This window comes from Pseudorasbora parva, chromosome 18, assembly GCF_024679245.1.
Source record: "Pseudorasbora parva isolate DD20220531a chromosome 18, ASM2467924v1, whole genome shotgun sequence".
NCBI lineage: Eukaryota > Metazoa > Chordata > Actinopteri > Cypriniformes > Gobionidae > Pseudorasbora > Pseudorasbora parva.
This window is the reverse complement of record NC_090189.1, coordinates 38,892,225-38,918,322: the sequence shown is the minus strand read 5'-3', so window position 1 is coordinate 38,918,322 and position 26,098 is coordinate 38,892,225. Positions and strand designations below refer to the sequence as shown.

General features: G+C 38.8%; 1 protein-coding gene across 4 annotated transcripts in view; it reads right to left on the bottom strand.

Annotated features, from left to right (window-relative positions):
* The window catches only part of sh3pxd2b (SH3 and PX domains 2B), a 142,980-nt gene that overhangs the window by 79,818 nt on the left and 37,064 nt on the right, over positions 1-26,098 (bottom strand). For all 4 annotated transcript variants that reach the window (XM_067422798.1, XM_067422800.1, XM_067422801.1 and 1 more), the window contains exon 4: positions 16,397-16,473. In XM_067422798.1, coding sequence (XP_067278899.1) covers positions 16,397-16,473 — 77 coding nt within the window. The remainder of the gene's footprint in view (positions 1-16,396; positions 16,474-26,098) is intronic.

Genomic DNA, 26,098 nt, shown 5'->3' with positions numbered 1-26,098 from the left:
TCCGATTGACCTGAAAATTGGTATGCAGTGTCTTGGCCCAAGGCCCCATGTATGTCTATGAGAACATTGGCGTATCTCAAAAAACATGGCCGCCATCGGCCAATGAATTTGAGCATCTATTAGACAAGGTTATCGGAGGCCGATCGGAACGAAACTCAGTGGGCATGTTTGACTCATGGTCCTAGAGGTCTGTAAGAATTTTGAAAGAAATCGGCCACTAGTTGGCGCTAACGAGTTTTATGGCTCTGTAATCGCGTGGTGTTGCACACATCCACAAAATATGCATATCATATGATAGATCTCCTCATGATGAACAACTTTGCCTCTAGAACCATTGCTGTCAATCAAATCATTAATTCAATTTCTGTAATTATGTTGAAAACCTACTTTTGCAAACTAGTCCCTGGTTTTTTGCCCGATCGGAACCAAACCAGTCTAGGATAATTCTCTGGACTCTCTAGATCAATAATCTTTGAAAAAAAGTTGAACTTTTATATTTGGATGGCTATACCAGGGCCATTTTAAAAAGAGGCGTGGCAAAATACACTCAAAAGCCTATAAATCCTAAGGTAAAACTCAAAACTTCACGAAAAGTGTTGGGTATATGTGGCATAACATGCTGATGAAGCATGCAATGTTTTAAAGAGATCGGAGTAGAGGTGGCGCTATAAGTGTTAAAAAGCTTTAAAAACCATGCATTTCCTATGGTAAATTGCCTATATTGGCTGTAAATGGACTTTTCCATCTATTATTTCAGTGTTTAAAATCTTGCTAAATAAAACTTAATGTCTTTAATGCCTCTGTGCTTTAAAGGCCTTAAAGGCTTGAACCCCGTTAAATGCTGCTTGCAGCTTTAATTATTATTATTATTATTATTATTATTATTCTCCGCTAAAACGCATCGTGCAGACCAAACCGTAAGAGCTGGAAATTTGAAACTTTGTCAGATGGTAGTACTCATGTTGGGGAGACCCTGAGAAGCTATGACCCCAATTGGCCCATAGGTGGCGCTATAGCAATCAATTGCGAGAAAAGGCTCATAACTCCTAAACCGTTTGGTCCACACTCAAGTGTCATATATCATTGGAAAGCTGAGTCCTTGGCGAACAAAATGTATATCTCAGATTTTATTTCCAGTATGCAAATTTTTCCGCCATTTTGAATTTTATTGAAAACCTACTTTTGCAAACTAGTCCCTGGTTTTTTGACCGATCGGAACCAAACCAGTGTCAAAATGTTCTCTGGTCTCTGTTTATCAATAGTTATCAAAAAAAAGTTGAAATTTCGATTCATTTATGCTAATTGGCTTCAAAATGGACGTTCAGGGCGGAGCCTATTTTACTAAAAAGGCTATAACTCAAGAAGGAAATGAGATATCGTCACCAAACTTGGTACACATGTATATCGGCTCAATTTGAGGTCACAATAAAAAAATCGCGATGATTGGCCACTTGGTGGCGCTATAATGTGAAAAAAACATGAAAAGGGCTCTAACCACGCGACCGCTAGTCCGATTGACCTGAAAATTGGTATGCAGTGTCTTGGTCCAAGGCCCCATGTACGTCTATGAGGACATTGGCGTATCTCAAAAAACATGGCCGCCATCGGCCAATGAAATTTGAGCACCTATTAGATGGGGTTAACAGAGGCCTATCGGAACGAAACTTGATGGGCATGTTTGACTCATGGTCCTAGAGGTCTGTAAGAATTTTGCAAGAAATCGGCCACTAGTTGGCGCTAACGAGTTTTATGGCTCTGAAATCACGTGTTTTTTCACGCATCCACAAAATATGCATATCATTTGATAGATCTCCTCATGCTGAACAAATTTGCCTCTGGAATCATTGCTGTCAATCAAATCATTAATTAAATATTCACAATTATGTTAAAAACCTACTTTTGCAAACTAGTCCCTGGTTTTTTGACCGATCGGAACCAAACCAGTGTCAAAATGTTCTCTGGTCTCTGTTTATCAATAGTTATCGAAAAAAAGTTGAAATTTCAATTCAGTTTTGCTAATTGGCTTCAAAATGGACGTTCAGGGCGGAGCCTATTTTACTAAAAAGGCTATAACTCAAGAAGGAAATGAGATATCGTCACCAAACTTGGTACACATGTATATCGGCTCAATTTGAGGTCACGATAAAAATATTGCGACGATTGGCCACTTGGTGGCGCTATAATGTGAAAAAAACATGAAAAGGGCTATAACCACGCGATCGCTAGTTTAATTAACCTGAAAATTGGTATGCAGACATTGGCGTATCTCAAAAAACATGGCCGCCATCGGCCAATGAAATTTGAGCACCTGTTAGACAAGGTTAACAGAGGCCGATCGGAACGAAACTTGGTGGGCATGTTTGACTCATGGTCCTAGAGGTCTGTAAGATTTTTGAAAGAAATCGGCCACTAGTTGGCGCTAACTCAAAAGGGAAGCTCAAAAAATCACGAAAATTGTTGGGTATATGTAGCATGACATGCTGATGAAGCATGAAAAGTTTTAAAGAGATCGGACTATAGGTGGCGCTATAACTGTTAAAAAGCTATAAAAACCATGCATTTTTTATGGTAAATTGCCTATATTGGCTGTAAATGGACTTTTCCATCTATTATTTCAGTGTTTAAAATCTTGCTAAATAAAACTTAATGTCTTTAATGCCTATGTGCTTAAAAGGCCTTAAACGCTTGAACCCCGCTAAATGCTGCTTGCAGCTTTAATTATTATTATTATTCTGCCGTAAAACTCATCGTGCAGACCAAACCGTAAGGCCTAGAGACTTGAAACTTTGTCAATAGGTAGTCCAAAAATCGAGGAGAGGTTCTCAAATTATGAGCCAGATTGGCCAATAGGTGGCGCTATAGCGCAAAAAACAATAAAAAGTCACTATTTGGCTTATATCTCAAAAACCCATTGTCGCACAATCAAGTGTCTTACATCATTGGAATCCTTGGCTCAAGCCGAACAAAAAACATAGGAGGTATTTTATTTCCGGTATGCAAATTTTTCCGCCATTTTGAATTTTGTCAAAAACCTACTTTTGCAAACTAGTCCCTGGTTTTTTGACATATCAGAACCAAACCAGTGCCAAAATGTTCTGTCTGGTCTGAATATCAATAATTATTAAAAATATGTTGAAATTTTGACTCATGAACGAAAAGGGGCGTGGAAATGTACATTTAAGGCGGAGCCGATTTTACTAAAGAGGCTATAACTACAGCAAGAAATGAGATATCTTCACCAAACTTGGTACACATGTGTATGAGCTCAGTCTTTGGTCACGATAAAAAAATCGCGACGATTGGCCACTTGGTGGCGCTATAACATGGAAAAAACACAAAAAGGGCTATAACCACGCGACCGCTAGTCCGATTGACTGGAAAATTGGTATGCAATGTCTTCGCCCAAGGTACCATGTCTGTCTATGAGAACATTGGCGTATCTCAAAAAACATGGCCGCCATCGGCCAATGAAATTTGAGCACCTATTAGACAGGGTTAACGGAGGTCGATCGGAACAAAACTCAGTGGGCATGTTTAACTTATGGTCCTAGAGGTCTGTAAGAATTTTGAAAGAAATCGGCCACTAGCTGGCGCTAACGAGTTTTATGGTTCTGCAATCACGTGGCGTTGCACACATCGGCAAAATATGCATATCATATGATAGATCTCCTCATGTTGAACAACTTTGCCTCCAGAACCATTGCTGTCAATCAAATCATTAAATAAATTTTTGCAATTATGTTAAAAACCTACTTTTGCGAACTAGTCCCTGGTTTTTTGCCCAATCAGAACCAAACCAGTCTAGGACAATTCTCTGGACTCTCTAGATCAATAATTATCAAAAAAAAGTAGATTTTTTGCATTTGGATGGCTATAACAGGGCCATTTAGAAAAGAGGCGTGGCAAAATACACTCAAAAGCCTATAAATCCTAAGGGAAAACTCAAAACTTCACGGAAATTGTTGGGTATATGTGGCATAACATGTTGAAGACACATGCAAAGTTTTATGGAGATCGGAGTATAGGGGGCGCTATAAGTGTTAAAAAGCTTTGAAAACCATGTATTCCCTATGGTGAATCTCTGTAATCAGGTGGGGTTAAAACAGCCACATAATATGCATATATTATGATAGATCTTCTCATACTGAACAACTTTGCCTCTATAACCAATACTGTCAATCAAATCTTTATTTAAATATTCACAATTATGTTAAAAACCTCGTTTTGCAAACTAGTCCTAGGTTTTTTGCCTGATCGGAACCAAACCACAGCAGTATGATTCTCTGCACTCTCCTGATCAATTCATATTTAGACTTTATAAAGTCATTATTATAATATTTAAAATCACATTTTGTCAGTTTATCACTTCATTTCACCTGATATCTCTCAAATTCATTCAGTGCTTAAAAGCCTTTCATGCAAAAGGTGTCAAATGCTTAAAAACCTTAAATGGCTTGAACCCCGCTAAATGCTGCTCGCAGCTTTAATTATTATTAGGGGTTCAAGCACGAAGTGCTGAAACCCTATTGTAATTGTACTGATTTTTATTAGGGGTTCAAGCACGAAGTGCTGAAACCCTATTGTAATTGTACTGATTTTTATTATTATTATTATTCTGCCGTAAAACTCATCGTGCAGACCAAACCGTAAATGCTAGAGACTTCAAACTTTGTCAATAGGTAGTCCAAAAATCGAGGAGAGGTTATCAAATTATGAGCCAGATTGGCCAATAGGTGGCGCTACAGCAACCAAAAGCGCAAAATGGCTCATAACTCCTAAACCGTTGCTTCTAAGGGTCAAGTGTCTTATATCATTGGAAAGCTGAGACCATGACGAACAAAACGTATATCTCCGATTTCATTTCCGGTATGCAAATTTTTCCGCCATTTTGAATTTTGTCAAAAACCTACTTTTGCGAACTAGTCCCTGGTTTTTTGACATATCAGAACCAAACCAGTGCCAAAATGTTCTCTCTAGTCTGAATATCAATAATTATCAAAAAAAAGTTGAAATTTTGACTCATGAACGAAAAGGGGCGTGGAAATGTACATTTAAGGCGGAGCCTATTTTACTAAAGAGGCTATAACTCCAGCAAGAAATGAGATATCTTTACAAAACTTGGTACACATGTGTATGGGCTCAGTCTTTGGTCACGATAAAAAAATCGCGACGATTGGCCACTTGGTGGCGCTATAACATGGAAAAAAACACAAAAAGGGCTATAACCATGCGACCGCTAGTCCGATTGACTGGAAAATTGGTATGCAATGTCTTGGCCCAAGGTACCATGTCTGTTTATGAGAACATTGGCGTATCTCAAAAAACATGGCCGCCATCGGCCAATGAAATTTGAGCACCTATTAGACAGGGTTAACGGAGGTCGATCGGAACAAAACTCAGTGGGCATGTTTAACTCATGGTCCTAGAGGTCTGTAAGAATTTTGAAAGAAATCGGCCACTAGCTGGCGCTAACGAGTTTTATGGCTCTGCAATCACGTGGCGTTGCACACATCGGCAAAATATGCATATCATTTGATAGATCTCCTCATGTTGAACAACTTTGCCTCTAGAACCATTTCGGTCAATCAAATTGTTAAATAAATATTTGCAATAATGTTAAAAACCTACTTTTGCGAACTAGTCCCTGGTTTTTTGCGCAATCATAACCAAACCAGTCTAGGACAATTCTCTGGACTCTCTAGATCAATAATTATCAAAAAAAAGTTGATTTCTTGCATTTGGATGGCTATAACAGAGCCATTTAGAAAAGAGGCGTGGCAAAATACACTCAAAAGCCTATAAATCCTAAGAGGAAACTCAAAACTTCACGAAAATTGTTGGGTATATGTGGCATAACATGTTGAAGACACATGCAATGTTTTATGGAGATCGGAGTATAGGGGGCGCTATAAGTGTTAAAAAGCTTTGAAAACCATGTATTCCCTATGGTGAATTGCCTGTAAATGGTATTTTCCATCTCTGTAATCAGGTGGGGTTAAAACAGCCACATAATATGCATATATTATGATAGATATTCTCATACTGAACAACTTTGCCTCTAAACTAGTCCTAGGTTTTTTGCCTGATCGGAACCAAACCACAGCAGTATGATTCTCTGCACTCTCCTGATCAATTCATATTTAGACTTTATAAAGTCATTATTATAATATTTAAAATCACATTTTGTCAGTTTATCACTTGATTTCACCTGATATCTCTCAAATTCATTCAGTGCTTAAAAGCCTTTCATGCAAAAGGTGTCAATTGCTTAAAAACCTTAAATGGCTTGAACCCCGATAAATGCTGCTCGCAGCTTTAATTATTATTATTATTATTATTATTATTATTATTATTCTCCGCTAAAACGCATCGTGCAGACCAAACCGTAAGAGCTGGAAATTTGAAACTTTGTCAGATGGTAGTACTCATGTTGGGGAGACCCTGAGAAGCTATGACCCCAATTGGCCCATAGGTGGCGCTATAGCAATCAATTGCGAGAAAAGGCTCATAACTCCTAAACCGTTTGGTCCACACTCAAGTGTCATATATCATTGGAAAGCTGAGTCCTTGGCGAACAAAATGTATATCTCAGATTTTATTTCCAGTATGCAAATTTTTCCGCCATTTTGAATTTTATTGAAAACCTACTTTTGCAAACTAGTCCCTGGTTTTTTGACCGATCGGAACCAAACCAGTGTCAAAATGTTCTCTGGTCTCTGTTTATCAATAGTTATCAAAAAAAAGTTGAAATTTCGATTCATTTATGCTAATTGGCTTCAAAATGGACGTTCAGGGCGGAGCCTATTTTACTAAAAAGGCTATAACTCAAGAAGGAAATGAGATATCGTCACCAAACTTGGTACACATGTATATCGGCTCAATTTGAGGTCACGATAAAAAAATCGCGATGATTGGCCACTTGGTGGCGCTATAATGTGAAAAAAACATGAAAAGGGCTGTAACCACGCGACCGCTAGTCCGATTGACCTGAAAATTGGTATGCAGTGTCTTGGTCCAAGGCCCCATGTACGTCTATGAGGACATTGGCGTATCTCAAAAAACATGGCCGCCATCGGCCAATGAAATTTGAGCACCTATTAGATGGGGTTAACAGAGGCCTATCGGAACGAAACTTGATGGGCATGTTTGACTCATGGTCCTAGAGGTCTGTAAGAATTTTGAAAGAAATCGGCCACTAGTTGGCGCTAACGAGTTTTATGGCTCTGAAATCACGTGTTTTTTCACGCATCCACAAAATATGCATATCATATGATAGATCTCCTCATGCTGAACAAATTTGCCTCTGGAATCATTGCTGTCAATCAAATCATTAATTAAATATTCACAATTATGTTAAAAACCTACTTTTGCAAACTAGTCCCTGGTTTTTTGACCGATCGGAACCAAACCAGTGTCAAAATGTTCTCTGGTCTCTGTTTATCAATAGTTATCGAAAAAAAGTTGAAATTTCAATTCAGTTTTGCTAATTGGCTTCAAAATGGACGTTCAGGGCGGAGCCTATTTTACTAAAAAGGCTATAACTCAAGAAGGAAATGAGATATCGTCACCAAACTTGGTACACATGTATATCGGCTCAATTTGAGGTCACGATAAAAATATTGCGACGATTGGCCACTTGGTGGCGCTATAATGTGAAAAAAAACATGAAAAGGGCTATAACCACGCGATCGCTAGTCCAATTAACCTGAAAATTGGTATGCAGACATTGGCGTATCTCAAAAAACATGGCCGCCATCGGCCAATGAAATTTGAGCACCTGTTAGACAAGGTTAACAGAGGCCGATCGGAACGAAACTTGGTGGGCATGTTTGACTCATGGTCCTAGAGGTCTGTAAGATTTTTGAAAGAAATCGGCCACTAGTTGGCGCTAACTCAAAAGGGAAGCTCAAAAAATCACGAAAATTGTTGGGTATATGTAGCATGACATGCTGATGAAGCATGAAAAGTTTTAAAGAGATCGGACTATAGGTGGCGCTATAACTGTTAAAAAGCTATAAAAACCATGCATTTTTTATGGTAAATTGCCTATATTGGCTGTAAATGGACTTTTCCATCTATTAATTCAGTGTTTAAAATCTTGCTAAATAAAACTTAATGTCTTTAATGCCTATGTGCTTAAAAGGCCTTAAACGCTTGAACCCCGCTAAATGCTGCTTGCAGCTTTAATTATTATTATTATTATTATTATTCTCCGCTAAAACGCATCGTGCAGACCAAACCGTAAGAGCTGGAAATTTGAAACTTTGTCAGATGGTAGTACTCATGTTGGGGAGACCCTGAAAAGCTATGACCCCAATTGGCCCATAGGTGGCGCTATAGCAATCAATTGCGAGAAAAGGCTCATAACTCCTAAACCGTATATTGGCTGTAAATGGACTTTTCCATCTATTATTTCAGTTTAAAATCTTGCTAAATAAAACTTAATGTCTTTAATGCCTATGTGGTTAAAAGGCCTTAAATGCTTGAACCCCGCTAAATGCTGCTTGCAGCTTTAATTGTTTTTGTATTTTTCCTTATAAAATATCAAGGCTTTACAAGGTTAAATTGTTTGTTTTTTTTCCAAGCAAAACTAAATAAATAAATAAAAATAAATCATTTGGTGTAATGTTTAACTTTTAGCTGACTGATTGAAAAAGAAAAAGATTGCCACAAACCAAGCAAGTTCTGAAGAAACCGCAAATATACCTGATTATCCAATAAAATAACCTCTAGAGTGCCATGGATTTCCATTTACCCGACAAAACTAAATATCTTAACAGCATTTCTAACCTTCCACCCCAATTAATATAGATCATGCTCCAGCTTACAAAAAGCGAGTAGGTCGGCTGAAGGGGCATTCACACTGACAGTTATTAATTCGCCGGAGAGTCTCTGAGCTGTTGGCTGGTAATAGTGGGCTTTCCCACCGTATCCAGCTGTACCAGGCTGTGAGCTCAGCTGTCTCCGCTTTATGATATCACAAATGACCCGCCACTCACGTCAGCTTGAATTACCAACTCTCAGGGAAAATATATGGCTTCAGTATCATGAAAGATTCAATCCTGATCATCTTTGGGCCTCAAGGGTTAGCTGTTTGTTGAGCCAGTTCTCAATTTTGAATAAAATTTTGATTCAATATATGCAGAGATTTGAATGTACACAAAATGCTGGATTAAAAACTGTGGACAGGGGTCAAAATGGACGAACCCAGCTATTGTGTTGTTTTAACCCAGCAGTTGGGTTAAATGTTTGCACAACCTGCTGGGTAGATTTATTTAACTCAACTATTGCATTAAATGCACCCAAAGTTTGTTGGAAATGAACATGTATTAATATGTTTATTAATAAAGTTTAATGAATAATAATTAAACAATAAACATTTATTAAATAGCTTATTAATAAATATTCACCTTTTGATTATTAAATTTGATCACCTTTTGATTATTATTGTTGCCTCAAATAATTATGTCTATTTAAAAAAATATATATAATCAGATTTTCCACATTTTTTCAGATTTTGGATTCATTTTAAGGCAGTCATTTTTAAACAATAATTGGGTTAAATAAAACTGCCCAGCACATTGGGAAAACAACCCATTCACTGTGTTTGTCAATTTTTAACCCAACTTGGGTTGTTTTTAACCCAGCATTTTTAGAGTGTAATTTACTGTTTTGTGTTTCTTTTCCTATTTGATTACAGTAGACAGTTAATAGGTCTTGAAGGAAAAAAAAAACACTGAGTTTTTGTTTAAATTAATTTTTCCTTCCCATTTTAGTCAACCCAATACTATATAACAAATGTCATTTAAGCTGACTGCAATCATTACACATAACAGGTGTCTGTATAAAGCAAGGCAAAGATACAAAAGTAATTCAGTCAAAACAATGAGTAAATTGTTTTTATTAACATTATTGAAACAGACGGCAACAGATTTTGAGGCTGCTGTCTCTTTAAGAATGAATGCTTGGATCTAATATACTATAACACATCCAATTTTCTCCTAACTGTTTACGTTTGCATAGGACATAGACTGCGTTTATGTGAATACTCCCCACAATGTGCATTTTGACATAATCGTGTTTGTATTTGAGTATTCAAGCGCAATAAGCTGTGAAAGAGAACTGAATTCAGGATCGCATGTATACAGCATTTTACTTAGCATAACAATCAGTTAGCATGCTAACTGAAAGGATAAACCCTGCATCTGAATATGACTACTTCTCAAATACAGCGTATAGAAGATGGGAAAAAAGTATGTGAAAATATTAGTATGTCTGAATTCATATTACTCATACAACAAGTACCCAGATGACCTACGGCTTCCTGCTAAATTTCAACGTGTGCATCTGATGGACTGAAGCTGTGGAAGGCCGTTACACTCTGATGACTGATGCGGTGAATCACAAGACAACAATCAATGACAACATGGTGGATATAATGCATCAGGCTTTAAATCATATTTATAAAACATACAGTATCTATTAAATTCTTAAATTCAATTTAACAGCCATTAATTTACATACTTTCATGTTTAAGACAACTACAAAGATGTTGAACGCAATACTGCCGAAGATACAGGGCACCAAAAGTTTTTTCAACCACTAGAATCAGTTATTTGTGGTTCATATTAAATTTAACTGTCTCTTAAAGGTGCACTATGCAACTTTCCGTCCACTAGAGGGCGCCTATTCTAAACAAAGGCGTAGTTTGATGACGCCAGGTGTGAGCGCAGTATTTTGGGACGTGGTCTTCACCTCACAGCCGGTGGAAAATAGGACTCGGGCAGAAATCATGTTCATGGATGCGGTTATTAACGTTACTGTAGTGTAAAGCAGAGCAGGACCGAGTGTTGTGGAGCGGAGAACGGCCGCTGGAGCGATTGTTAAACAAACACACGGCTCGTGAGCAGCGGGACTTTTATTATGATGGGGCGGGACACAGTCACCGGGCGCTCGCACTTCCGCTTTTTCCGGTCATGATTATAAGGTAAAGCAGCTCTGTTTATCATATCAGATGCATTTAAGTGTGTTTAAAATGATGTTATGACGTTACTCTGTGCGTTCGCTCGGGGCTGCTGTGACATGTTCACACTGTTAAGAGAAAAGCGCTTCTGCAGAATAATACCGAGGGTAACGCAGATATGATGCGTTTGACAGGCGACTCGCTCAAACGCTATGCTGACACGTCCCGGTCCTTAGTTAAAAAAGTAATTTTCTCACAATTTACAAATATAGTTGGAAACATTTGGGATATTGTAAGAACTCAACTGAACAAAATATATAACACTGGCCTAGTGGTTTTTGGATATTTTACAGCAAAAATACTACATAGTGCTAGCCTGACGTGGTCATACTAAATTCTAGTCAGAATATGAGTCTGAAACCGCTCCATTGGGCTGCGATTATGGGGCGTTTCAACCGAACCAGGAAAGACCTAATTGGACAGACCTACAACCAATCAGAGCAACGAAGCGACGCATTGTCAAATGTCAACATAGTTCAACTGCACTGTGTTGCCAAGTCCACGTTTTTTTCCCCGTGGGTTGTTTTCTATGTCCGCGGGTTGAAGCGACTATTATGTGATATATAGACCTGTGAGTGGGAATTTTAGCAGCCAACCTTGCCAAAATAACACACATTTTACCCCCAAACGCCATTTTTTCCCCCGGAGAACCCCCCGAGAAGCTATTGTTTAGGGCTAGTAGTTGGCGGGTTTTGTTGTAAAAACTTAGCAACCCTGTCTGCACGTGCGCTGAAATCAGGCTGGAATACACGATCTTTGCCGGTGTTGTAAAAAAATAAATAATTGAATGATACACAGAGTACTTTCCCAACATGTTCATTATTTCTGAGAGAAATTGTGATGATGATTGCATATACAAACAAGCTCTCCGTTTAGGATTTGAGTAAATATAATCCAAGCGCCTTTGATGACGTGATGATTACGTTACTGTTGATCATCTGTCCGTCATCGTCTAAAGCCCGCCCTGATGATTTCATTGGTCTGAACAGTTTCTGTTCGGGGATAATTACTCCGCTATGGAGCGAGGCCAGACCGAACTGCCCGACCTAAAAATTTTGTGGGCAGGGCTAAGTTCGGCTGGCATCCAGGCTAACATAGTGCACCTTTAAGACTGAAATGATCAAACTGTATGATTTTCCACCTCTTCTTTTGTGCACCTCCAGTTTAGAGAACATTTCTTATAGCCCACCACAACCGCACTGACTCATCAGCTGATGAGGGCATAGTTACATTCAAACGAGAGGAAAAGAGGTAAAAAAATCAGTCAAGAGGTGAAATCCTCCTTCAACGAGTCACAGATCATGACCGCTCACACAGGCACCTTAAAAAAAAAAACACTTAAAGCAACATTTTAAAATGCAGTTTCCGTTGGAAACAGCCCTTTAAAAAGTCAACAAAAAGCCATGATGTGCTGACGAAGGCTAACTCAGCGCAGCTCCAAACCCCTGCCCTAAAGCAGACATTACCCTACCAAATGTGGATTCCAAGCTTTTTTCCACTCTTAACCCTTCTACCAAAAGCCCAATAGTTACTTAAGACGGAGCAGTCTTTCATGCTAAGGCAATTCAAGTCACACAGAAGACCACCGTATAAAACTTCTGGATCCTGCTTACCTCACTGAAAAATCCTGTTAAATGTCTTATAAAGGCCAGTTTGTTACAAATATCGGACCTGAAGCAATGCTTTTTGAAATGGAATTTGCGCCGGCTAAAGGTCAGTTTACACCTAGACGGATATTCAGAACGATACACCTTCTAATTTGAATGAATGCGTCCGTTCAGACCGACTTTTCCCTCATGCCCTCCTACAGCTAAAAGGACGAGTAAAAAACATTTTTATGGAAGCATTAATATAAGGGTGACAATACTCTTTGGGGTCCTTCTGACTTGGATCACAATCACATTCTGGAAAAAAGATCTGAACAACCTTTACATGTATTTTGGTACAATGTGTGGTGTGTTGTTGACATTATAATGATGTAATGATAAAGGTACACTATGATACTTTTAGTCCTCTAGCAGTTAAAAAACAAAAGTGTGTGCATTTTGCAGAATAACATCATTTTGGTTGTGCTTTGCTAGGTAGTCAAATAACATGGATGATTTAAAAATATTACAATTAGTTTAATTTCTAAAATGTAATGACATGACGTTAATGTGAGTTTCAGTTAGATAATATGATGTTGGATAGGAAGACGTACACTATCTTTTATACAGCTAATGCATTACATTTATGACAGTAAAGAGATTTATTATAGAGATTTATAAAGTGCCTTCAACCTTTTTTGATATGAATGGTAAGCAGAAAACACGTGAGGTTTGCCAGAGACTTGTCGCACCACCTGAAACACAACTGAATGCTTTTTCAAGCACCTTCATACTTGAAAAACTACTTTTAAACAGAAAATGACAGAATATTTACAGTAGAGCTGCAACTAACGATTATTTTTTCTGTCGACTAATCTAACGATTATTTTTTCGATTGGTCGACTAATCTAACGACTATTTTTATTAAAATAAATAATTAATCTAATGTTCTTTTTTGTAATTAGCTCATGAATCCTTTGGATAACTTTACAAAAAAAATATAAGTACAACTTCTAATATAATATTTCAACCTTTATTCATTTTCAATCAATATGGTTGAAGTTTTTACAGTATAAAATAATAAAGAGGCAAAGAAAATTATTTTACTATGGTAAATATGAGTTTATGATAGCGTTTCTAATTAAACCACAGTAGCCATACATTTACAGTTGTCTGAGACGTCATGAAATGTTCTTTAGCATCACAAACCATAAAATGTAGTCAGGGTTCTGCTATGGTTTAACATGGTTTCCAGAGATCTGAAGCTGATTCGGGGTAGCTCGGTGGTTTGTGACTGTTGTCTCGCGGCGCGCTGTCTTTTAAGGGGCCGTTCACATATCACGTCTTTTGCGCGCTCAAGTTCATTATTTCCAATGTAGGCGCGCGATAAGCGCTCTCATAATGAAAGCGATGCGCTCGTTTTTTCCAGGCGCGTCCGCACCGCATCGAGTTCATCTCAACTTTTCAGAATGCCACAAGCACAAGAATATCCGACCTGAACCAGGAAATTAGTCACCAGATCACACGGAAACCAGTTAAACCGTAACACCGGAGAGCGCGGAGATGTTTTCCTCTGAGGTGCTCGCGCATCGCAGTTGTGCTGCCGTGGTACACCATATCGGTTTTGCAAAGGGAACAAGGGGCCATTTTATTTGTCCTCTGTTTAAAGTATTCCCATACTTTTGATAACAGTGGTCTCTGTTTTTGTGATAGAATGCAACTTTCTACATTCCCTGTATGCCATTACGCAAGATGTAAACAAACAGTGTGACGCGACGTATTTTTGTAGTCAACGTAATCGATGACGTCGACGCGTCGTTGCAGCACTAATTTACAGTGGGTCTATTCGCACGGGATTAGCATTACCTGAGGTAATTTTTTCAGACCATTTTACAGAAGGGTGTAATCTTTTCTAACATTGTCTGTAATGATTACTGAGATGACACATTCGGGTGGGTCTAAAATCACTGAGAAGCTCTGGTAATAATTACCCTCCCCCTCCTTTCCATGTTAAACTAATCCTGTCCGAATAGGGCTTAATTCACTAAAGGACCCTGTAGTGTACCAACTACAGGGTCCTGTAGTTGGTACTACAGTAACCAACCCTGTAGTGTAGTTGAACTCTTCTCTTTGTCACTGGATTGAAGATTTCCTCACTGGCAGACCTCAGGTGGTGAGAGTAGGACAGTTCACCTCCACCTCCATCACCGTGAGTGTGGGAGCTCCACAGGGCTGTGTCCTCAGTCCCCTGCTCTACTCTCTCTACACGCATGACTGTTTGTCCACACACAGCTCCACCTCTGTCATCAAGTTTGCGGATGATACTGTTGTCCTGGGCCTCATTTCCGACAACAATGAGACCGCATACTTGGACGAGGTGGAGCAACTGACATCATGGTGCCAAGACAACTGTCTCCTTCTGAATGTGAACAAGACCAAGGAACTGATTGTGGACTTCAGGAAGAGTCAGCAACGGTCATATTCCCCTCTCATGATCAGCGGGACACCAGTAGAGAGAGTGAGCAGCTTCAAATACCTGGGTGTGAACATCTCCGAGGACCTGACCTGGACTGCACATATCCAGTCTCAGGTGAAAAAGGCCAGGCAAAGACTGTACCACCTGCGCCAGCTGAGGAAATTCCGGGTCTCACCAGCTATCCTGAAAAATTTCTATTCAGGGGCGATAGAAGGTTTACTGACTCAGTGCATCCCAGCGTGGTATGGTAACAGCACCAGTCACGACTGCAAAGCCCTGCAAAGAGTGGTGCGCTTGTCCGAGCGCATCTCAGGGTCAGCTCTCCCGTCTCTGCAGGACATCTACATCAAACGATGCAGAGGCAGAGCTACAAAAATCATCAAGGACATTAATCACCCGGCCAACCCCCACTTCACCCGGCTGCCTTCTGGTAAGCGCTTCCGTAGCCTGATGGCCAAAACTGAGAGACTCAGGAGGAGTTTCTTCCCACAGGCCATCAGACTCCTGAACGCTGTCACTTAACAACATGTGACTTCACCTCACTCAGTATTAACAAACTCACATACTGATATTGCACAGCACTTTATTCTTGTGCTCCATGTAACTACTCATTATAATGCTGTTTGCACATTACACTCCTGCACTTCTGTTATCGTATTTATTTTTATAGTCTCCAGTTTACTATCTCACTTATTTTATTCCACATCTCTTATTTCTTTTACTTGATTTATTCATAATTCTACATATGAATATATATAGCACCTTATCCTATTCCTATTTTATAATTTATTGTGCTTTTTTTGTTAATTGTTATTTGCTGTCCATGGAGCGGACCTGTTTACATTTCACTGCCGGTTGTATTCTGTATAACTGTGTATGTGACAAATAAAACTCTTGAACTTGAACTTGAACTTGAAACTAGGGGACTAACTATAATTCACACTACTGTCTGTTTAAAATAAATGTAAAAACCTAGCATTGGGGATTTGTTGCTTTTTCCTGAGTGAACTCGTACCGAAGCATGACTTCTGTGTACCGTTACACCATTTTATAGAAGTCATTATATAGAAAATGGCAGCTTGGACATTCTGCTCAATATCTCATTTTGTGTTCCACGGAAGAAAAACAGTCATACTGGTTTGCGATGGCTTGAGGGTGAGTAAAGGATGAATGTTTATTTGGGGTGACTATTTATAAAGATTATAAATATTCTAAAGGTAAATATTTGATAGTGTTCATTTTATTGTGTAAAGATAATGCTAATCACAGGTGAGATGGTTTGTTGTGTGCACTGTTTGTTGTCTAACTTACCCTACAGTACTCGTTGATGGGTTTCAGGCGTTTCATGGCCACGTCTCTGATGTGGCTTCTCCTGAAGAGTATCTTTCCTGTAAGGAAATGAAGACGATCATTATAAACACACCAGCATCATGTTCATTCTCAAATTCATCACCACTCTTTAGAGTGCTTGAAAGGCAATGTGGGGAAACTTTTGGGAATGTCCCTTCATGCTTTAAGGCCATTTTATCAGATGTTGGAAGACCACAAGCATGAAACTTGCCCAAACAAAGATCTAGCCCATAAAACAATACCAAGAAATGAACACAAATGAGACTCTTAAGTTTTATGACTCATATCCTGCTGAACTAAAACCATATACTGTGGTCCATTTTTGCTGAATGTAGTGAAACATGTGGGAAAACAACTAGGCTTTTCCACAAAAGGCCCCGGGTCATAGATCTTTTAGCAATGGCACATTCAGAAGAATGAGGCTGAAAGCACCTTGGTGTGTGGTGTGATGTGGTGTGCATGTGTTGAGTTACTACCCCGAACCTCATGTGTTGAGAGGAGCTGGAGAAGGTCCACACCCTCGCACAATGGCCTCAGATTGGCCCTGTTACACCTGGTATTAACATCACCCTCAAATGATTCAATGATCATGGCAACACGGCTCTTTCTCCTGTGACCAATTGTGATCATATTTCAAGGGCAGGGTCTCTTTACGAGAGCCATGGATCTTAGCTTGTATGCATTAGCATTCTTTAAAAAAAAAACCTCCATGGGACAGACAGGTGCAGAATAAACACTCATCTTTCTACATCCTTTTAGACGGCTGTCCGTATACGTTTCTAATAGACAAAGTGTGCACTTCAATCACATCTTTGACATGAGTCTGTCCCTACAAAGCTCACTAATGGATGTTGAGTGTGTGTACATGATGCGCAGCTAATTACAGGAGTCTCTGCGTAGATTCTTGACAAAGTGCTGTGTCAGTAAGCCCTGTCACTTGTTAAACGGTTGTAAAGAGCTGGTATGTAAGACAGCATTCAGGTGCTCTTAGACTGTCTGATCCACGAGCAAACAAACCATCCCGGCTGCTTAATTACAGCCAGATGTCCATTCCAAACTTATATACTATAACATTCAGATTTCTGAACTTGCTGTAAATGGTGTTGAGCTAGTACCGCGGCTATTAACACACACTAGTATGACAAAACTTAGTGTATTTAATAGTCACCAAATCAACATTCAGAAATTCAAAAACGTTTGGAGAATATCATTGAACAATTATATAACCATCGAAAAAGAAAAGAAAAATGTCTTACTGAGGTTATTTTTTCCTAGACTGGGTAAACCCAGCCCGACCAGATTTGATTTCGCCCCGCAGCTCAGGCTGGAAACCTGTACATATTCATATGCTGCTTCTGTTACAAATTTGCATGGACCAATCACAAACTGGCTTAGCCACCTGGAGTGCTACTGGTGGGTTTAACACAATGACGTGTATAGAATCGATGAATCATTGGTCTGATTGGTTGAAGGACTATTCAATTTCCTACAGTCATTTGAACTATGCTCGTTGATCACGCCTCTTGTGCAGTAGAAAACAGAGCAGACTCCCCAGACTAATGTTCAATCTTAACAGATGGAGCTTGGTCTGATGATAGCCAGACTAACTTTTTCCACCTCTTTTACCTTTATTACTATTATTTTAATTTGCCAACATTGTTTTAATCTAAGTAATATAATAATAATAATAATAATAATAGATTTTATTTATAATGCACTTTTCATTCCGAAGAATCTCAAAGTGCAACAAAGGGGGGGAAAAATAACAAAAAAATGAATAACAAGTAAAAATATAGAATACTACAAACAATCAACCAACACAGAAAACAGAACAGAAACAGAGCTGATGGTGAACAGAAACAGAGCTGATGGTGAACAGAAACAGAGCTGATGGTGAACAGAAAACAGCTGATGGTGGAAGTCTCTGTTAGCTCCGCAGCACACTGTGGTCCACTCCATGTTTCAGATTTCTCCCAGCGGCAGTGTGTCCTGATGACATCGCCGAGGCACGACAGCTGAAGACCAGATGATGGGTCTTCATGACGATTCAAACGATGGGGATCGCTGCAGCACCATGCAGGAGACAGAACATTTTTCCGGGCACTTCTGTGGACACACCGGGGTCGGCGCAGAAGTCCAAGCCGCTCCACGGCCGCAATGCAGGACGGAACAGCGGCGCAGCCGAGAAGCGGGACATCCCAACATCATGCCGGACACCGATTACGATGGCCCAGATGACGCTAGCCCGGTGCAAACTTCAGCCACCATGCAGCTTAAGCCCAAGGGAGACCACCAGTGAGCAGTCGTGGCGAGAAACATCAAATGTCCTCCAAACCAGAACCAACCGCAGCAATTCAAACATAAACATCAGAGAAGCGGTGGAAAACGACGAACAACGTCCTCTCAGTGGCTGCCAGCAATCAGCAACAGCCCCAATTGTAGCTCTGACTGTTAGACTAGTCACAAACATAAGAAAATAAAATAAAATCTAAATCTAATAGTACATTAACATGATTTGTGGGTGGAGAAGCGGCGAACAGACAACGCCAGCGTCCTCTCCCCCACGTTTAATATGCATATATATGTAATATAACTGTGTACTTATTAGATATAGTACATACTTACATTTTATGATTGATATAATTGGCTTATACTGAGAATAAGCAAACACGGTCCTGCAGAGTTTAGCAGCAACCCTGATGAAACTCACCTGGAGCTTTCTAACAGAAATGGTCTAATTATTGGGAGATATGAGGGTCCTTGGTTCTACCACTGGAGAATGTGTAATGGCTAACTTCCCAGCAAGCAATAACCCTCATTTCACCGACTCATTTAAAGGGATGGTTCACCAAAAAATGAAAAGTATCCCATGATTTACTCCCCCCTCAAACCATCCTAAGTGTATATGACATTCTTCTTTCTTACGAACACATTCAAAGTTATATTTAGAAAATACCCTGGCTAATCCAACTTTTATAATGCCAGTGATTGTTGCTTCGTTTATGAAGTACATAAAAGTGCATCTATCCATCATGTAACTGCTGCACACGGCTACAGGGGGTTAGACATCTATTACATTTTCACTGACAGGCCAAATTATGCCTTATGTTAGCCTAGACGTCAGAGCTGTCCTTGGACGACTATTAGACATCTTCTAAATGCTAAATTGCTTGCTGGGTTTGATCACGTGTGCCTTGGTAGCCAATCACATTACAGACTTGACGTCATTGAATTTCGTCGTGTAACTGCTTGTGGATACCATAGAAATGAATGAGAAGTGCCATAAACTGAATCATACCAGTCCATGACTTCTCTTATAAAACAGCTTTTTTTCAGTGTAAGCTCTAAAAATAGATAAATCCAAAACAAACATGTTGAAGATTAGCCAATGGGTTGTTGATTCATTAAATGATAAGCTATTTCCTCACAAAAGTGGTTTACTCAGCAGAGTGAAGCCTCTCCTCCATTGACATCCAAGAAAAAAAGTTACAAAACGACCTTTTCCTTTTCCCAGCGAATCGCAGCGTTAGCATACGTTAGGCCTTATCCAGCTAAAGTTGCAGGCTTGCCTTCAAGTGGCTATGTTTCTAGCTATCCTGAAGACATTGATTAGCTTGTCCAGTTGTGTTTTGTTAGAGTTGGAGCTAAACTCTGCAGGACAGTGTTTGTGTGATAGAAAATGAAGTATAGAGGGAATGCATCGTCACTTTCCTGCCGGAACACGCCCCCTCAGCCGGTGCTGAGTGGCAGAAGAGCTGCTGCGTGACTTGAGTTAATGGAGGAAAACGCGAGTAGAGCAAACAATTATTAGTTTAAACTAAAGGTTGGGATCGATATGGTGGTCCTTACAACTTACCACAGATTCAAAGATCCATGGATAATGACATGCAGCCAGGAATCGTGTTTTCCTGATATTTTTATGAGCCTGATTTCGGCATGATTATTTATAACTGTCAGTTGTCACATTTTTTTCGAGTGAATCCCGCATATATATGTGGATGAGTCAGTGTATTGAAGCGTGTATGTGGCCGCTTGTCAAGAATGGAAAACAAAAGTTTTATTCAAATTTTGAATATATTATAGACCTATTAATACATAAATAATAATTATATTGCCCAGACAGCACGCAAAGAGTGCTCCCTTTATAATCACTAAAAGCTGTCACTCATTCAATAAACGCAATCTCACAGATTTCCGCAGTGAAGCTGGTATACAATGAAGCTCTTATTTTCACAATGTCTGCACTTACAGAGACGCGCTTGTTAACTAAATTCAGCGTCTGGACAAACACTCGAGAGTGAGTGATGCGTGTGAGTGGATTCCAAGTTCAACACCTGTGATTGGCCAACTGCGTTGTAGATATCTACAAACCTGTCTGTGATTGGCTACATTACCAGGGTATATACAGCAATCCTTAAGTTAAATTTACTACTTTTTAATACCTTTTTTACTACCTTCAGAATATTTTTTAAAACCATCACGACACTGAAATGCAAGTGTTAATCGGCGACCTTTCTATTATTTACACAGATTTTGACATATTTAACATACAAAAAGAATAGATTTAGAATGGACACCAGGAGGAAATCTGTTATAAGTTATCATTCAGACACAGTAAAATACATCTCAACATTCACAAAGGTTGGTTAAGAAGAAGCATTACTGCATACACATTTGATTTCAATTAATAATTGGTAATTCAGCGATTAAATTATTTAGCGTTTTTTTTTCAACAACAAAACCTGAGCCAAATATTACATTTCTATAACTGTGATAAGTTGTTGAATTTAACAAAATACTAAAAACTAGTGCTGTCAATCGATTAAAAATTTAAACTAGATTAATCACAATTTTTTTCTGTGATTAATCGCAATAAAAAATAATTGTTTTAGTATGTTTTAATATATTTTTTAATATAATAATTTCACAGTTAATCAAATTAATGTAGAAACAACATAAAGACAGTATATTTTAAATACTTTTTATGAATGAAGGCCAGTAGCCTATTACTGATATTAATACAGCTACTGACTTTTTTTTTTTTTACATTTATTATTAGGCTTCAAAAATATAACAGTTTTTAATGGAAGTAAACTTAAAACAATGCTAACATAAACCCATAATAAATGTCATGTTTACTCCTGCCCTTCCTGTCTTAACAGTTAGGAAATATACAGAAATTTAATAAAGTTATCAAAGTTATATTCAGTCTGCACTGCATAAACTATAAATTAAATAGTTAATCCTTATTAAAGCTACAAAAGTTTAGTCAAGAGCAGCGAGTCATTTTCTCTGTTCCCTTTGTTCTTTAACTTTACTGACAGGAAGCTTTATTGGCTGCTGTCCCTTTAAGAGCAGACAGACACGCGGATCTCACTGTTTACTGTCTATGGGTCGCGCCTCATTCTCTCACAACTGTTTTTGTTCATTTTAGACTTTATATAAATCATTTAAGATTGCTCTTATGAGGACAGTCGTTGAAGATATGCCTTGAAGTAAGACTTAAAAAAAAAAAGAAAGCCAGCCACTTCTGTTGAGCGCGCAGTGTTCAGAGATGATGCTGAACGACCACTGAATATGACGTCAGCATCAAACATACGCCGAGCCGGAGACGAAAGATCTTTGATTGTGTGCCCAGATTTGCTAAAGCCCATATCTAAACGAACTAACGCGAACGCAGATAGACTTTCAATCAGAATAGGACACCTGATAGTCTGAAAAAATAATACCTAATTTGGAAAAAAAAAAAAAACCTCCGAGACCACATTTAACACTTTTAATGGCCTTAAATTTGACAATTTGGATTTATCACTTTTTAATACTTTTTAAAACCCCGCGGACACCCTGATTACTCACCGAGGCAAAAATGTATTGGAAATGTAATCATTTGACGAGTGCAAATACAGATACACACTGGATCATTTGCTAGCTCCTTTCTGCTAATAATATGCTATTATTACGAATTCTTACTGAGGATTGCATAGCACTTTAGACATAGTTGCTCCCCGGCGCTTAAAGAAGATTAAAGCAAATAATCCAACGCCGTGGTACAACGAGCACAATCAGGCCCTTAAAACAGCAGCCAGAAAAATGGAGCGCAGCTGGAAGAAAACAAAACTGGAGGTTTTTCGCAATTTGTGGAAAGAGAGCATGATTGCATACAGAAAGGCCATAAAAACTGCTAGATCTGCTTATTTCTCAACTCTTTTAGAAGAAAACAAACACAACCCTAAGTATTTATTCGATACAGTGGCTAAAGCTTCAACTTCTGACGTTTGTAAACAACACAGCAGTAATGACTTTATGAACTTCTTTACTAGTAAGATTGATAATATTAGGAATAAAATCATAACCATGCAGCAGTCTACTACCATATCATTTCAGACAGAGCATTGTAGTGTCACTGAGGAAAAATTACACTCATTCACTACTATAGGAGGAGAAGAATTGGCTAAACTTGTTAAATCATCAAAATCAACAACATGTATGCTTGACCCTATACCGACTAGGCTACTAAAAGAGATACTTCCAGAGGTCATAGATCCTCTGCTTAATATCATTAATTCATCTTTGACATTAGGATATGTACCGAAAACTTTTAAGTTGGCTATAATTAAACCACTTATTAAAAAAACGCAACTTGATCCTAAAGAATTAGTCAATTACAGGCCAATCTCGAATCTACCGTTTCTATCAAAAATACTAGAAAAGGCCGTGTCTTCACAATTATGTTCCTTTTTAGAATGAAATGGTATATGTGAGGATTTCCAGTCAGGATTTAGACCGTATCATAGTACCGAGACTGCTCTAATTAGAGTTACAAAATGATTTACTCTTATCATCTGATCGTGGTTGTATCTCTCTATTAGTGTTACTCGATCTCAGCGCTGCATTTGATACTATCGATCACAATATTCTTCTGAATAGAATCGAAAATTATCTTGGCATTAGTGGAACTGCTTTGGCATGGTTTAAATTGTACTTATCTGACCGTTATCAGTTTGTAGCAGTAAATGAAGAGTCAGGTGAGAAATGAAGAGAAGAGGAGATGTCAGTATGGAGTACCGCAAGGCTCAGTGTTAGGACCGCTGCTCTTCACCCTGTATATGCTCCACTGGGAGATATCATTAGGAAGCGTGGCGTTAGTTTTCATTGTTATGCTGACGATACTCAGCTCTATATTTCCTCACGCCCTGACGAAACCTACCAATTCAGAAGATTAACGGAATGCATAGCTGATATAAAAAATTGGATGAATAGTAATTTCCTGCAGCTTAATTCAGATAAAACTGAATTTTTAATTATTGGACAGAAAAGCTCCACAAGTAGTAACCGAGAATACTGTCTAACACTTGATGACTGCTCTGTCAAGCCCTCGTCGTCAGTGAGGAACCTGGGTGTGCTCTTTGATACCAATCTTTCATTTGAAAGCCACGTTTCTAGCATCTGTAAAACTGCATTCTATCATCTTAAAAATATATCTAAATTACGGCACATGCTTTCAATCCAAAATGCTGAACAGTTAGTACATGCGTTCATGAGCTCAAGGCTAGATTATTGTAATGCTCTACTGGGTGGTTGCCCGGCTCGCTTAATAAACAAACTCCAGCTAGTCCAAAATGCAGCAGCTAGAGTTCTTACTAGAACCAGGAAGTATGATCATATTAGTCCAGTTCTGTCAACACTGCACTGGCTCCCTATTAAACATTGCATACATTTTAAAATCTTGCTTATTACTTACAAAGCACTAAATGGTTTAGCTCCCCGGTACTTAAGCGAGCTCTTAACGCATTATACTCCATCACATCTATTGCGGTCTCAAAACTCTGGCCAGTTGATAATACCTAGAATATCTAAATCAACTGCAGGCGGTCGATCCTTTTCCTATTTAGCTCCTAAACTCTGGAACAGTCTTCCTAGCATTGTTCGGGGAGCAGACACACTCTGTCAGTTCAAATCTAGACTAAAAACACATCTCTTTACTATGGCATACACATAGAACATTTTTAACTTTCATTATTCAATTCAATTGACTGATTGTTAGGCTGCATTAACTAGGTCAGCCGGAACCGGGAACACTTCCCATAACACCTGATGTACTCGTTACATCATAAAAAGAGTGGCATCTACGCTAATGTTAGTCTCTCTGTTTATCCCGAGGTTTATCCCGGATCCGGGCTGTGTCCGGATCGGATGGTGGACCTGTGCCTGGACATGACCAAAGCATCTTGGAGTGTCTGCTGAGCCGTGTCAATTGGTGTCTCCTCTGAATTTTCCTCACCGGCACGTCATGCTCAAAAAACCCGTCTCCGGGGCAATAATTCCGATCTTTCATGTATTCATACTCTTGTGTAATTGACGCCCCATCCTAAATAAACCTGTCTCTTGCGTGATACCCTGAAATTTTGAATAATCCGATCTAATATGATTTCTGACCTGTAAGGTTGCCAGAATAATAATCATACACGGTGTGTAAATAGGCCAGAGGTGAACTGGCACCCCGACTGAGTCTGGTTTCTCCCAAGGTTTATTTTTCTCCATCATGCCCTGATGGAGTTTTGGTTCTTTGCCACTGTCGCCTTTGGCTTGGCTTGCTCAGTTGGGGACACTCAAATTATGATCAAATTTATTCAACTAAATATACAAATAAAATTATTTTTTATTGATTTTAATTAATTCTATAAACCATAATACTGATATGCCAACATTGTCGCTATATGATAAATTAAAATAAGCTGATAACATCACTGTTTTCTCCAGTACGACTGTACAATCAAATTTTGTTGCAATATTATCCTGTTTGACACTGTGAAGCTGCTTTGACACAATCGTGATTGTAAAAGCGCTATATAAATAAAGTTGATTGATTGATTGATTGATATCCTAGACAAGCAGTTATAGGCACCGTTTCCCTCTTAAAGCAGAAGCAGCAGCAGGTTGGTGGTTTGAGTGAGAAAATTACAAGCTATTATGAAGTCAGTTTTAAGCTCGGGACAGCATTGGGTCCGTAGACAAGCCTCCGCCTCCGCCTACATCGCCGTCGGTGTATGAATAAGTGTATGAATGGGTGAATGTGAGACAATATGTAAAGCACTTTGGATGGCCATAGGGTCTGTTAAAAGCGCTATATAAATGCAGTCCATTTACCATTTACCATATATAAAATATCTAGTAAACCAACAGTACACTTATAAGTTCTTATAGTGTAGTTGCAATGGAAAATAAAAACTTATGAACTATTTGTGTACTGAAAGACCAAAAATTGACCTATTTAGTTCCAAGAAGGATTGAAACACTACTAAAACATAAGTTATTTTTGGACAATATACTTGAACTTGATACTCAAGTTTACTTAAAATGAACTTGAAGTACACTTTTTTTGTAATTTTTTTGCATATGGGGATATTTAGATCATGTTGTCAGAATTAACAAAGATCAGTGGCACCACAGTGGTATCTCCTGGCAAATTCACTGTTTCTACTAAGTGGTCTGTACTTTGTAGCAGAAACTGCTGATAACCACATATAGCCTATGCCTAGTGAAAAACGAAATTACAAGTTAACAGCATTTCCTGTATGAAAGCAAGAAGTGGCAGAGAAGGGATTCCAAGAAGCAGCACGTAAGAAAGAGATTGGTGTATTTCTGTAGTCTATGACTTGACTT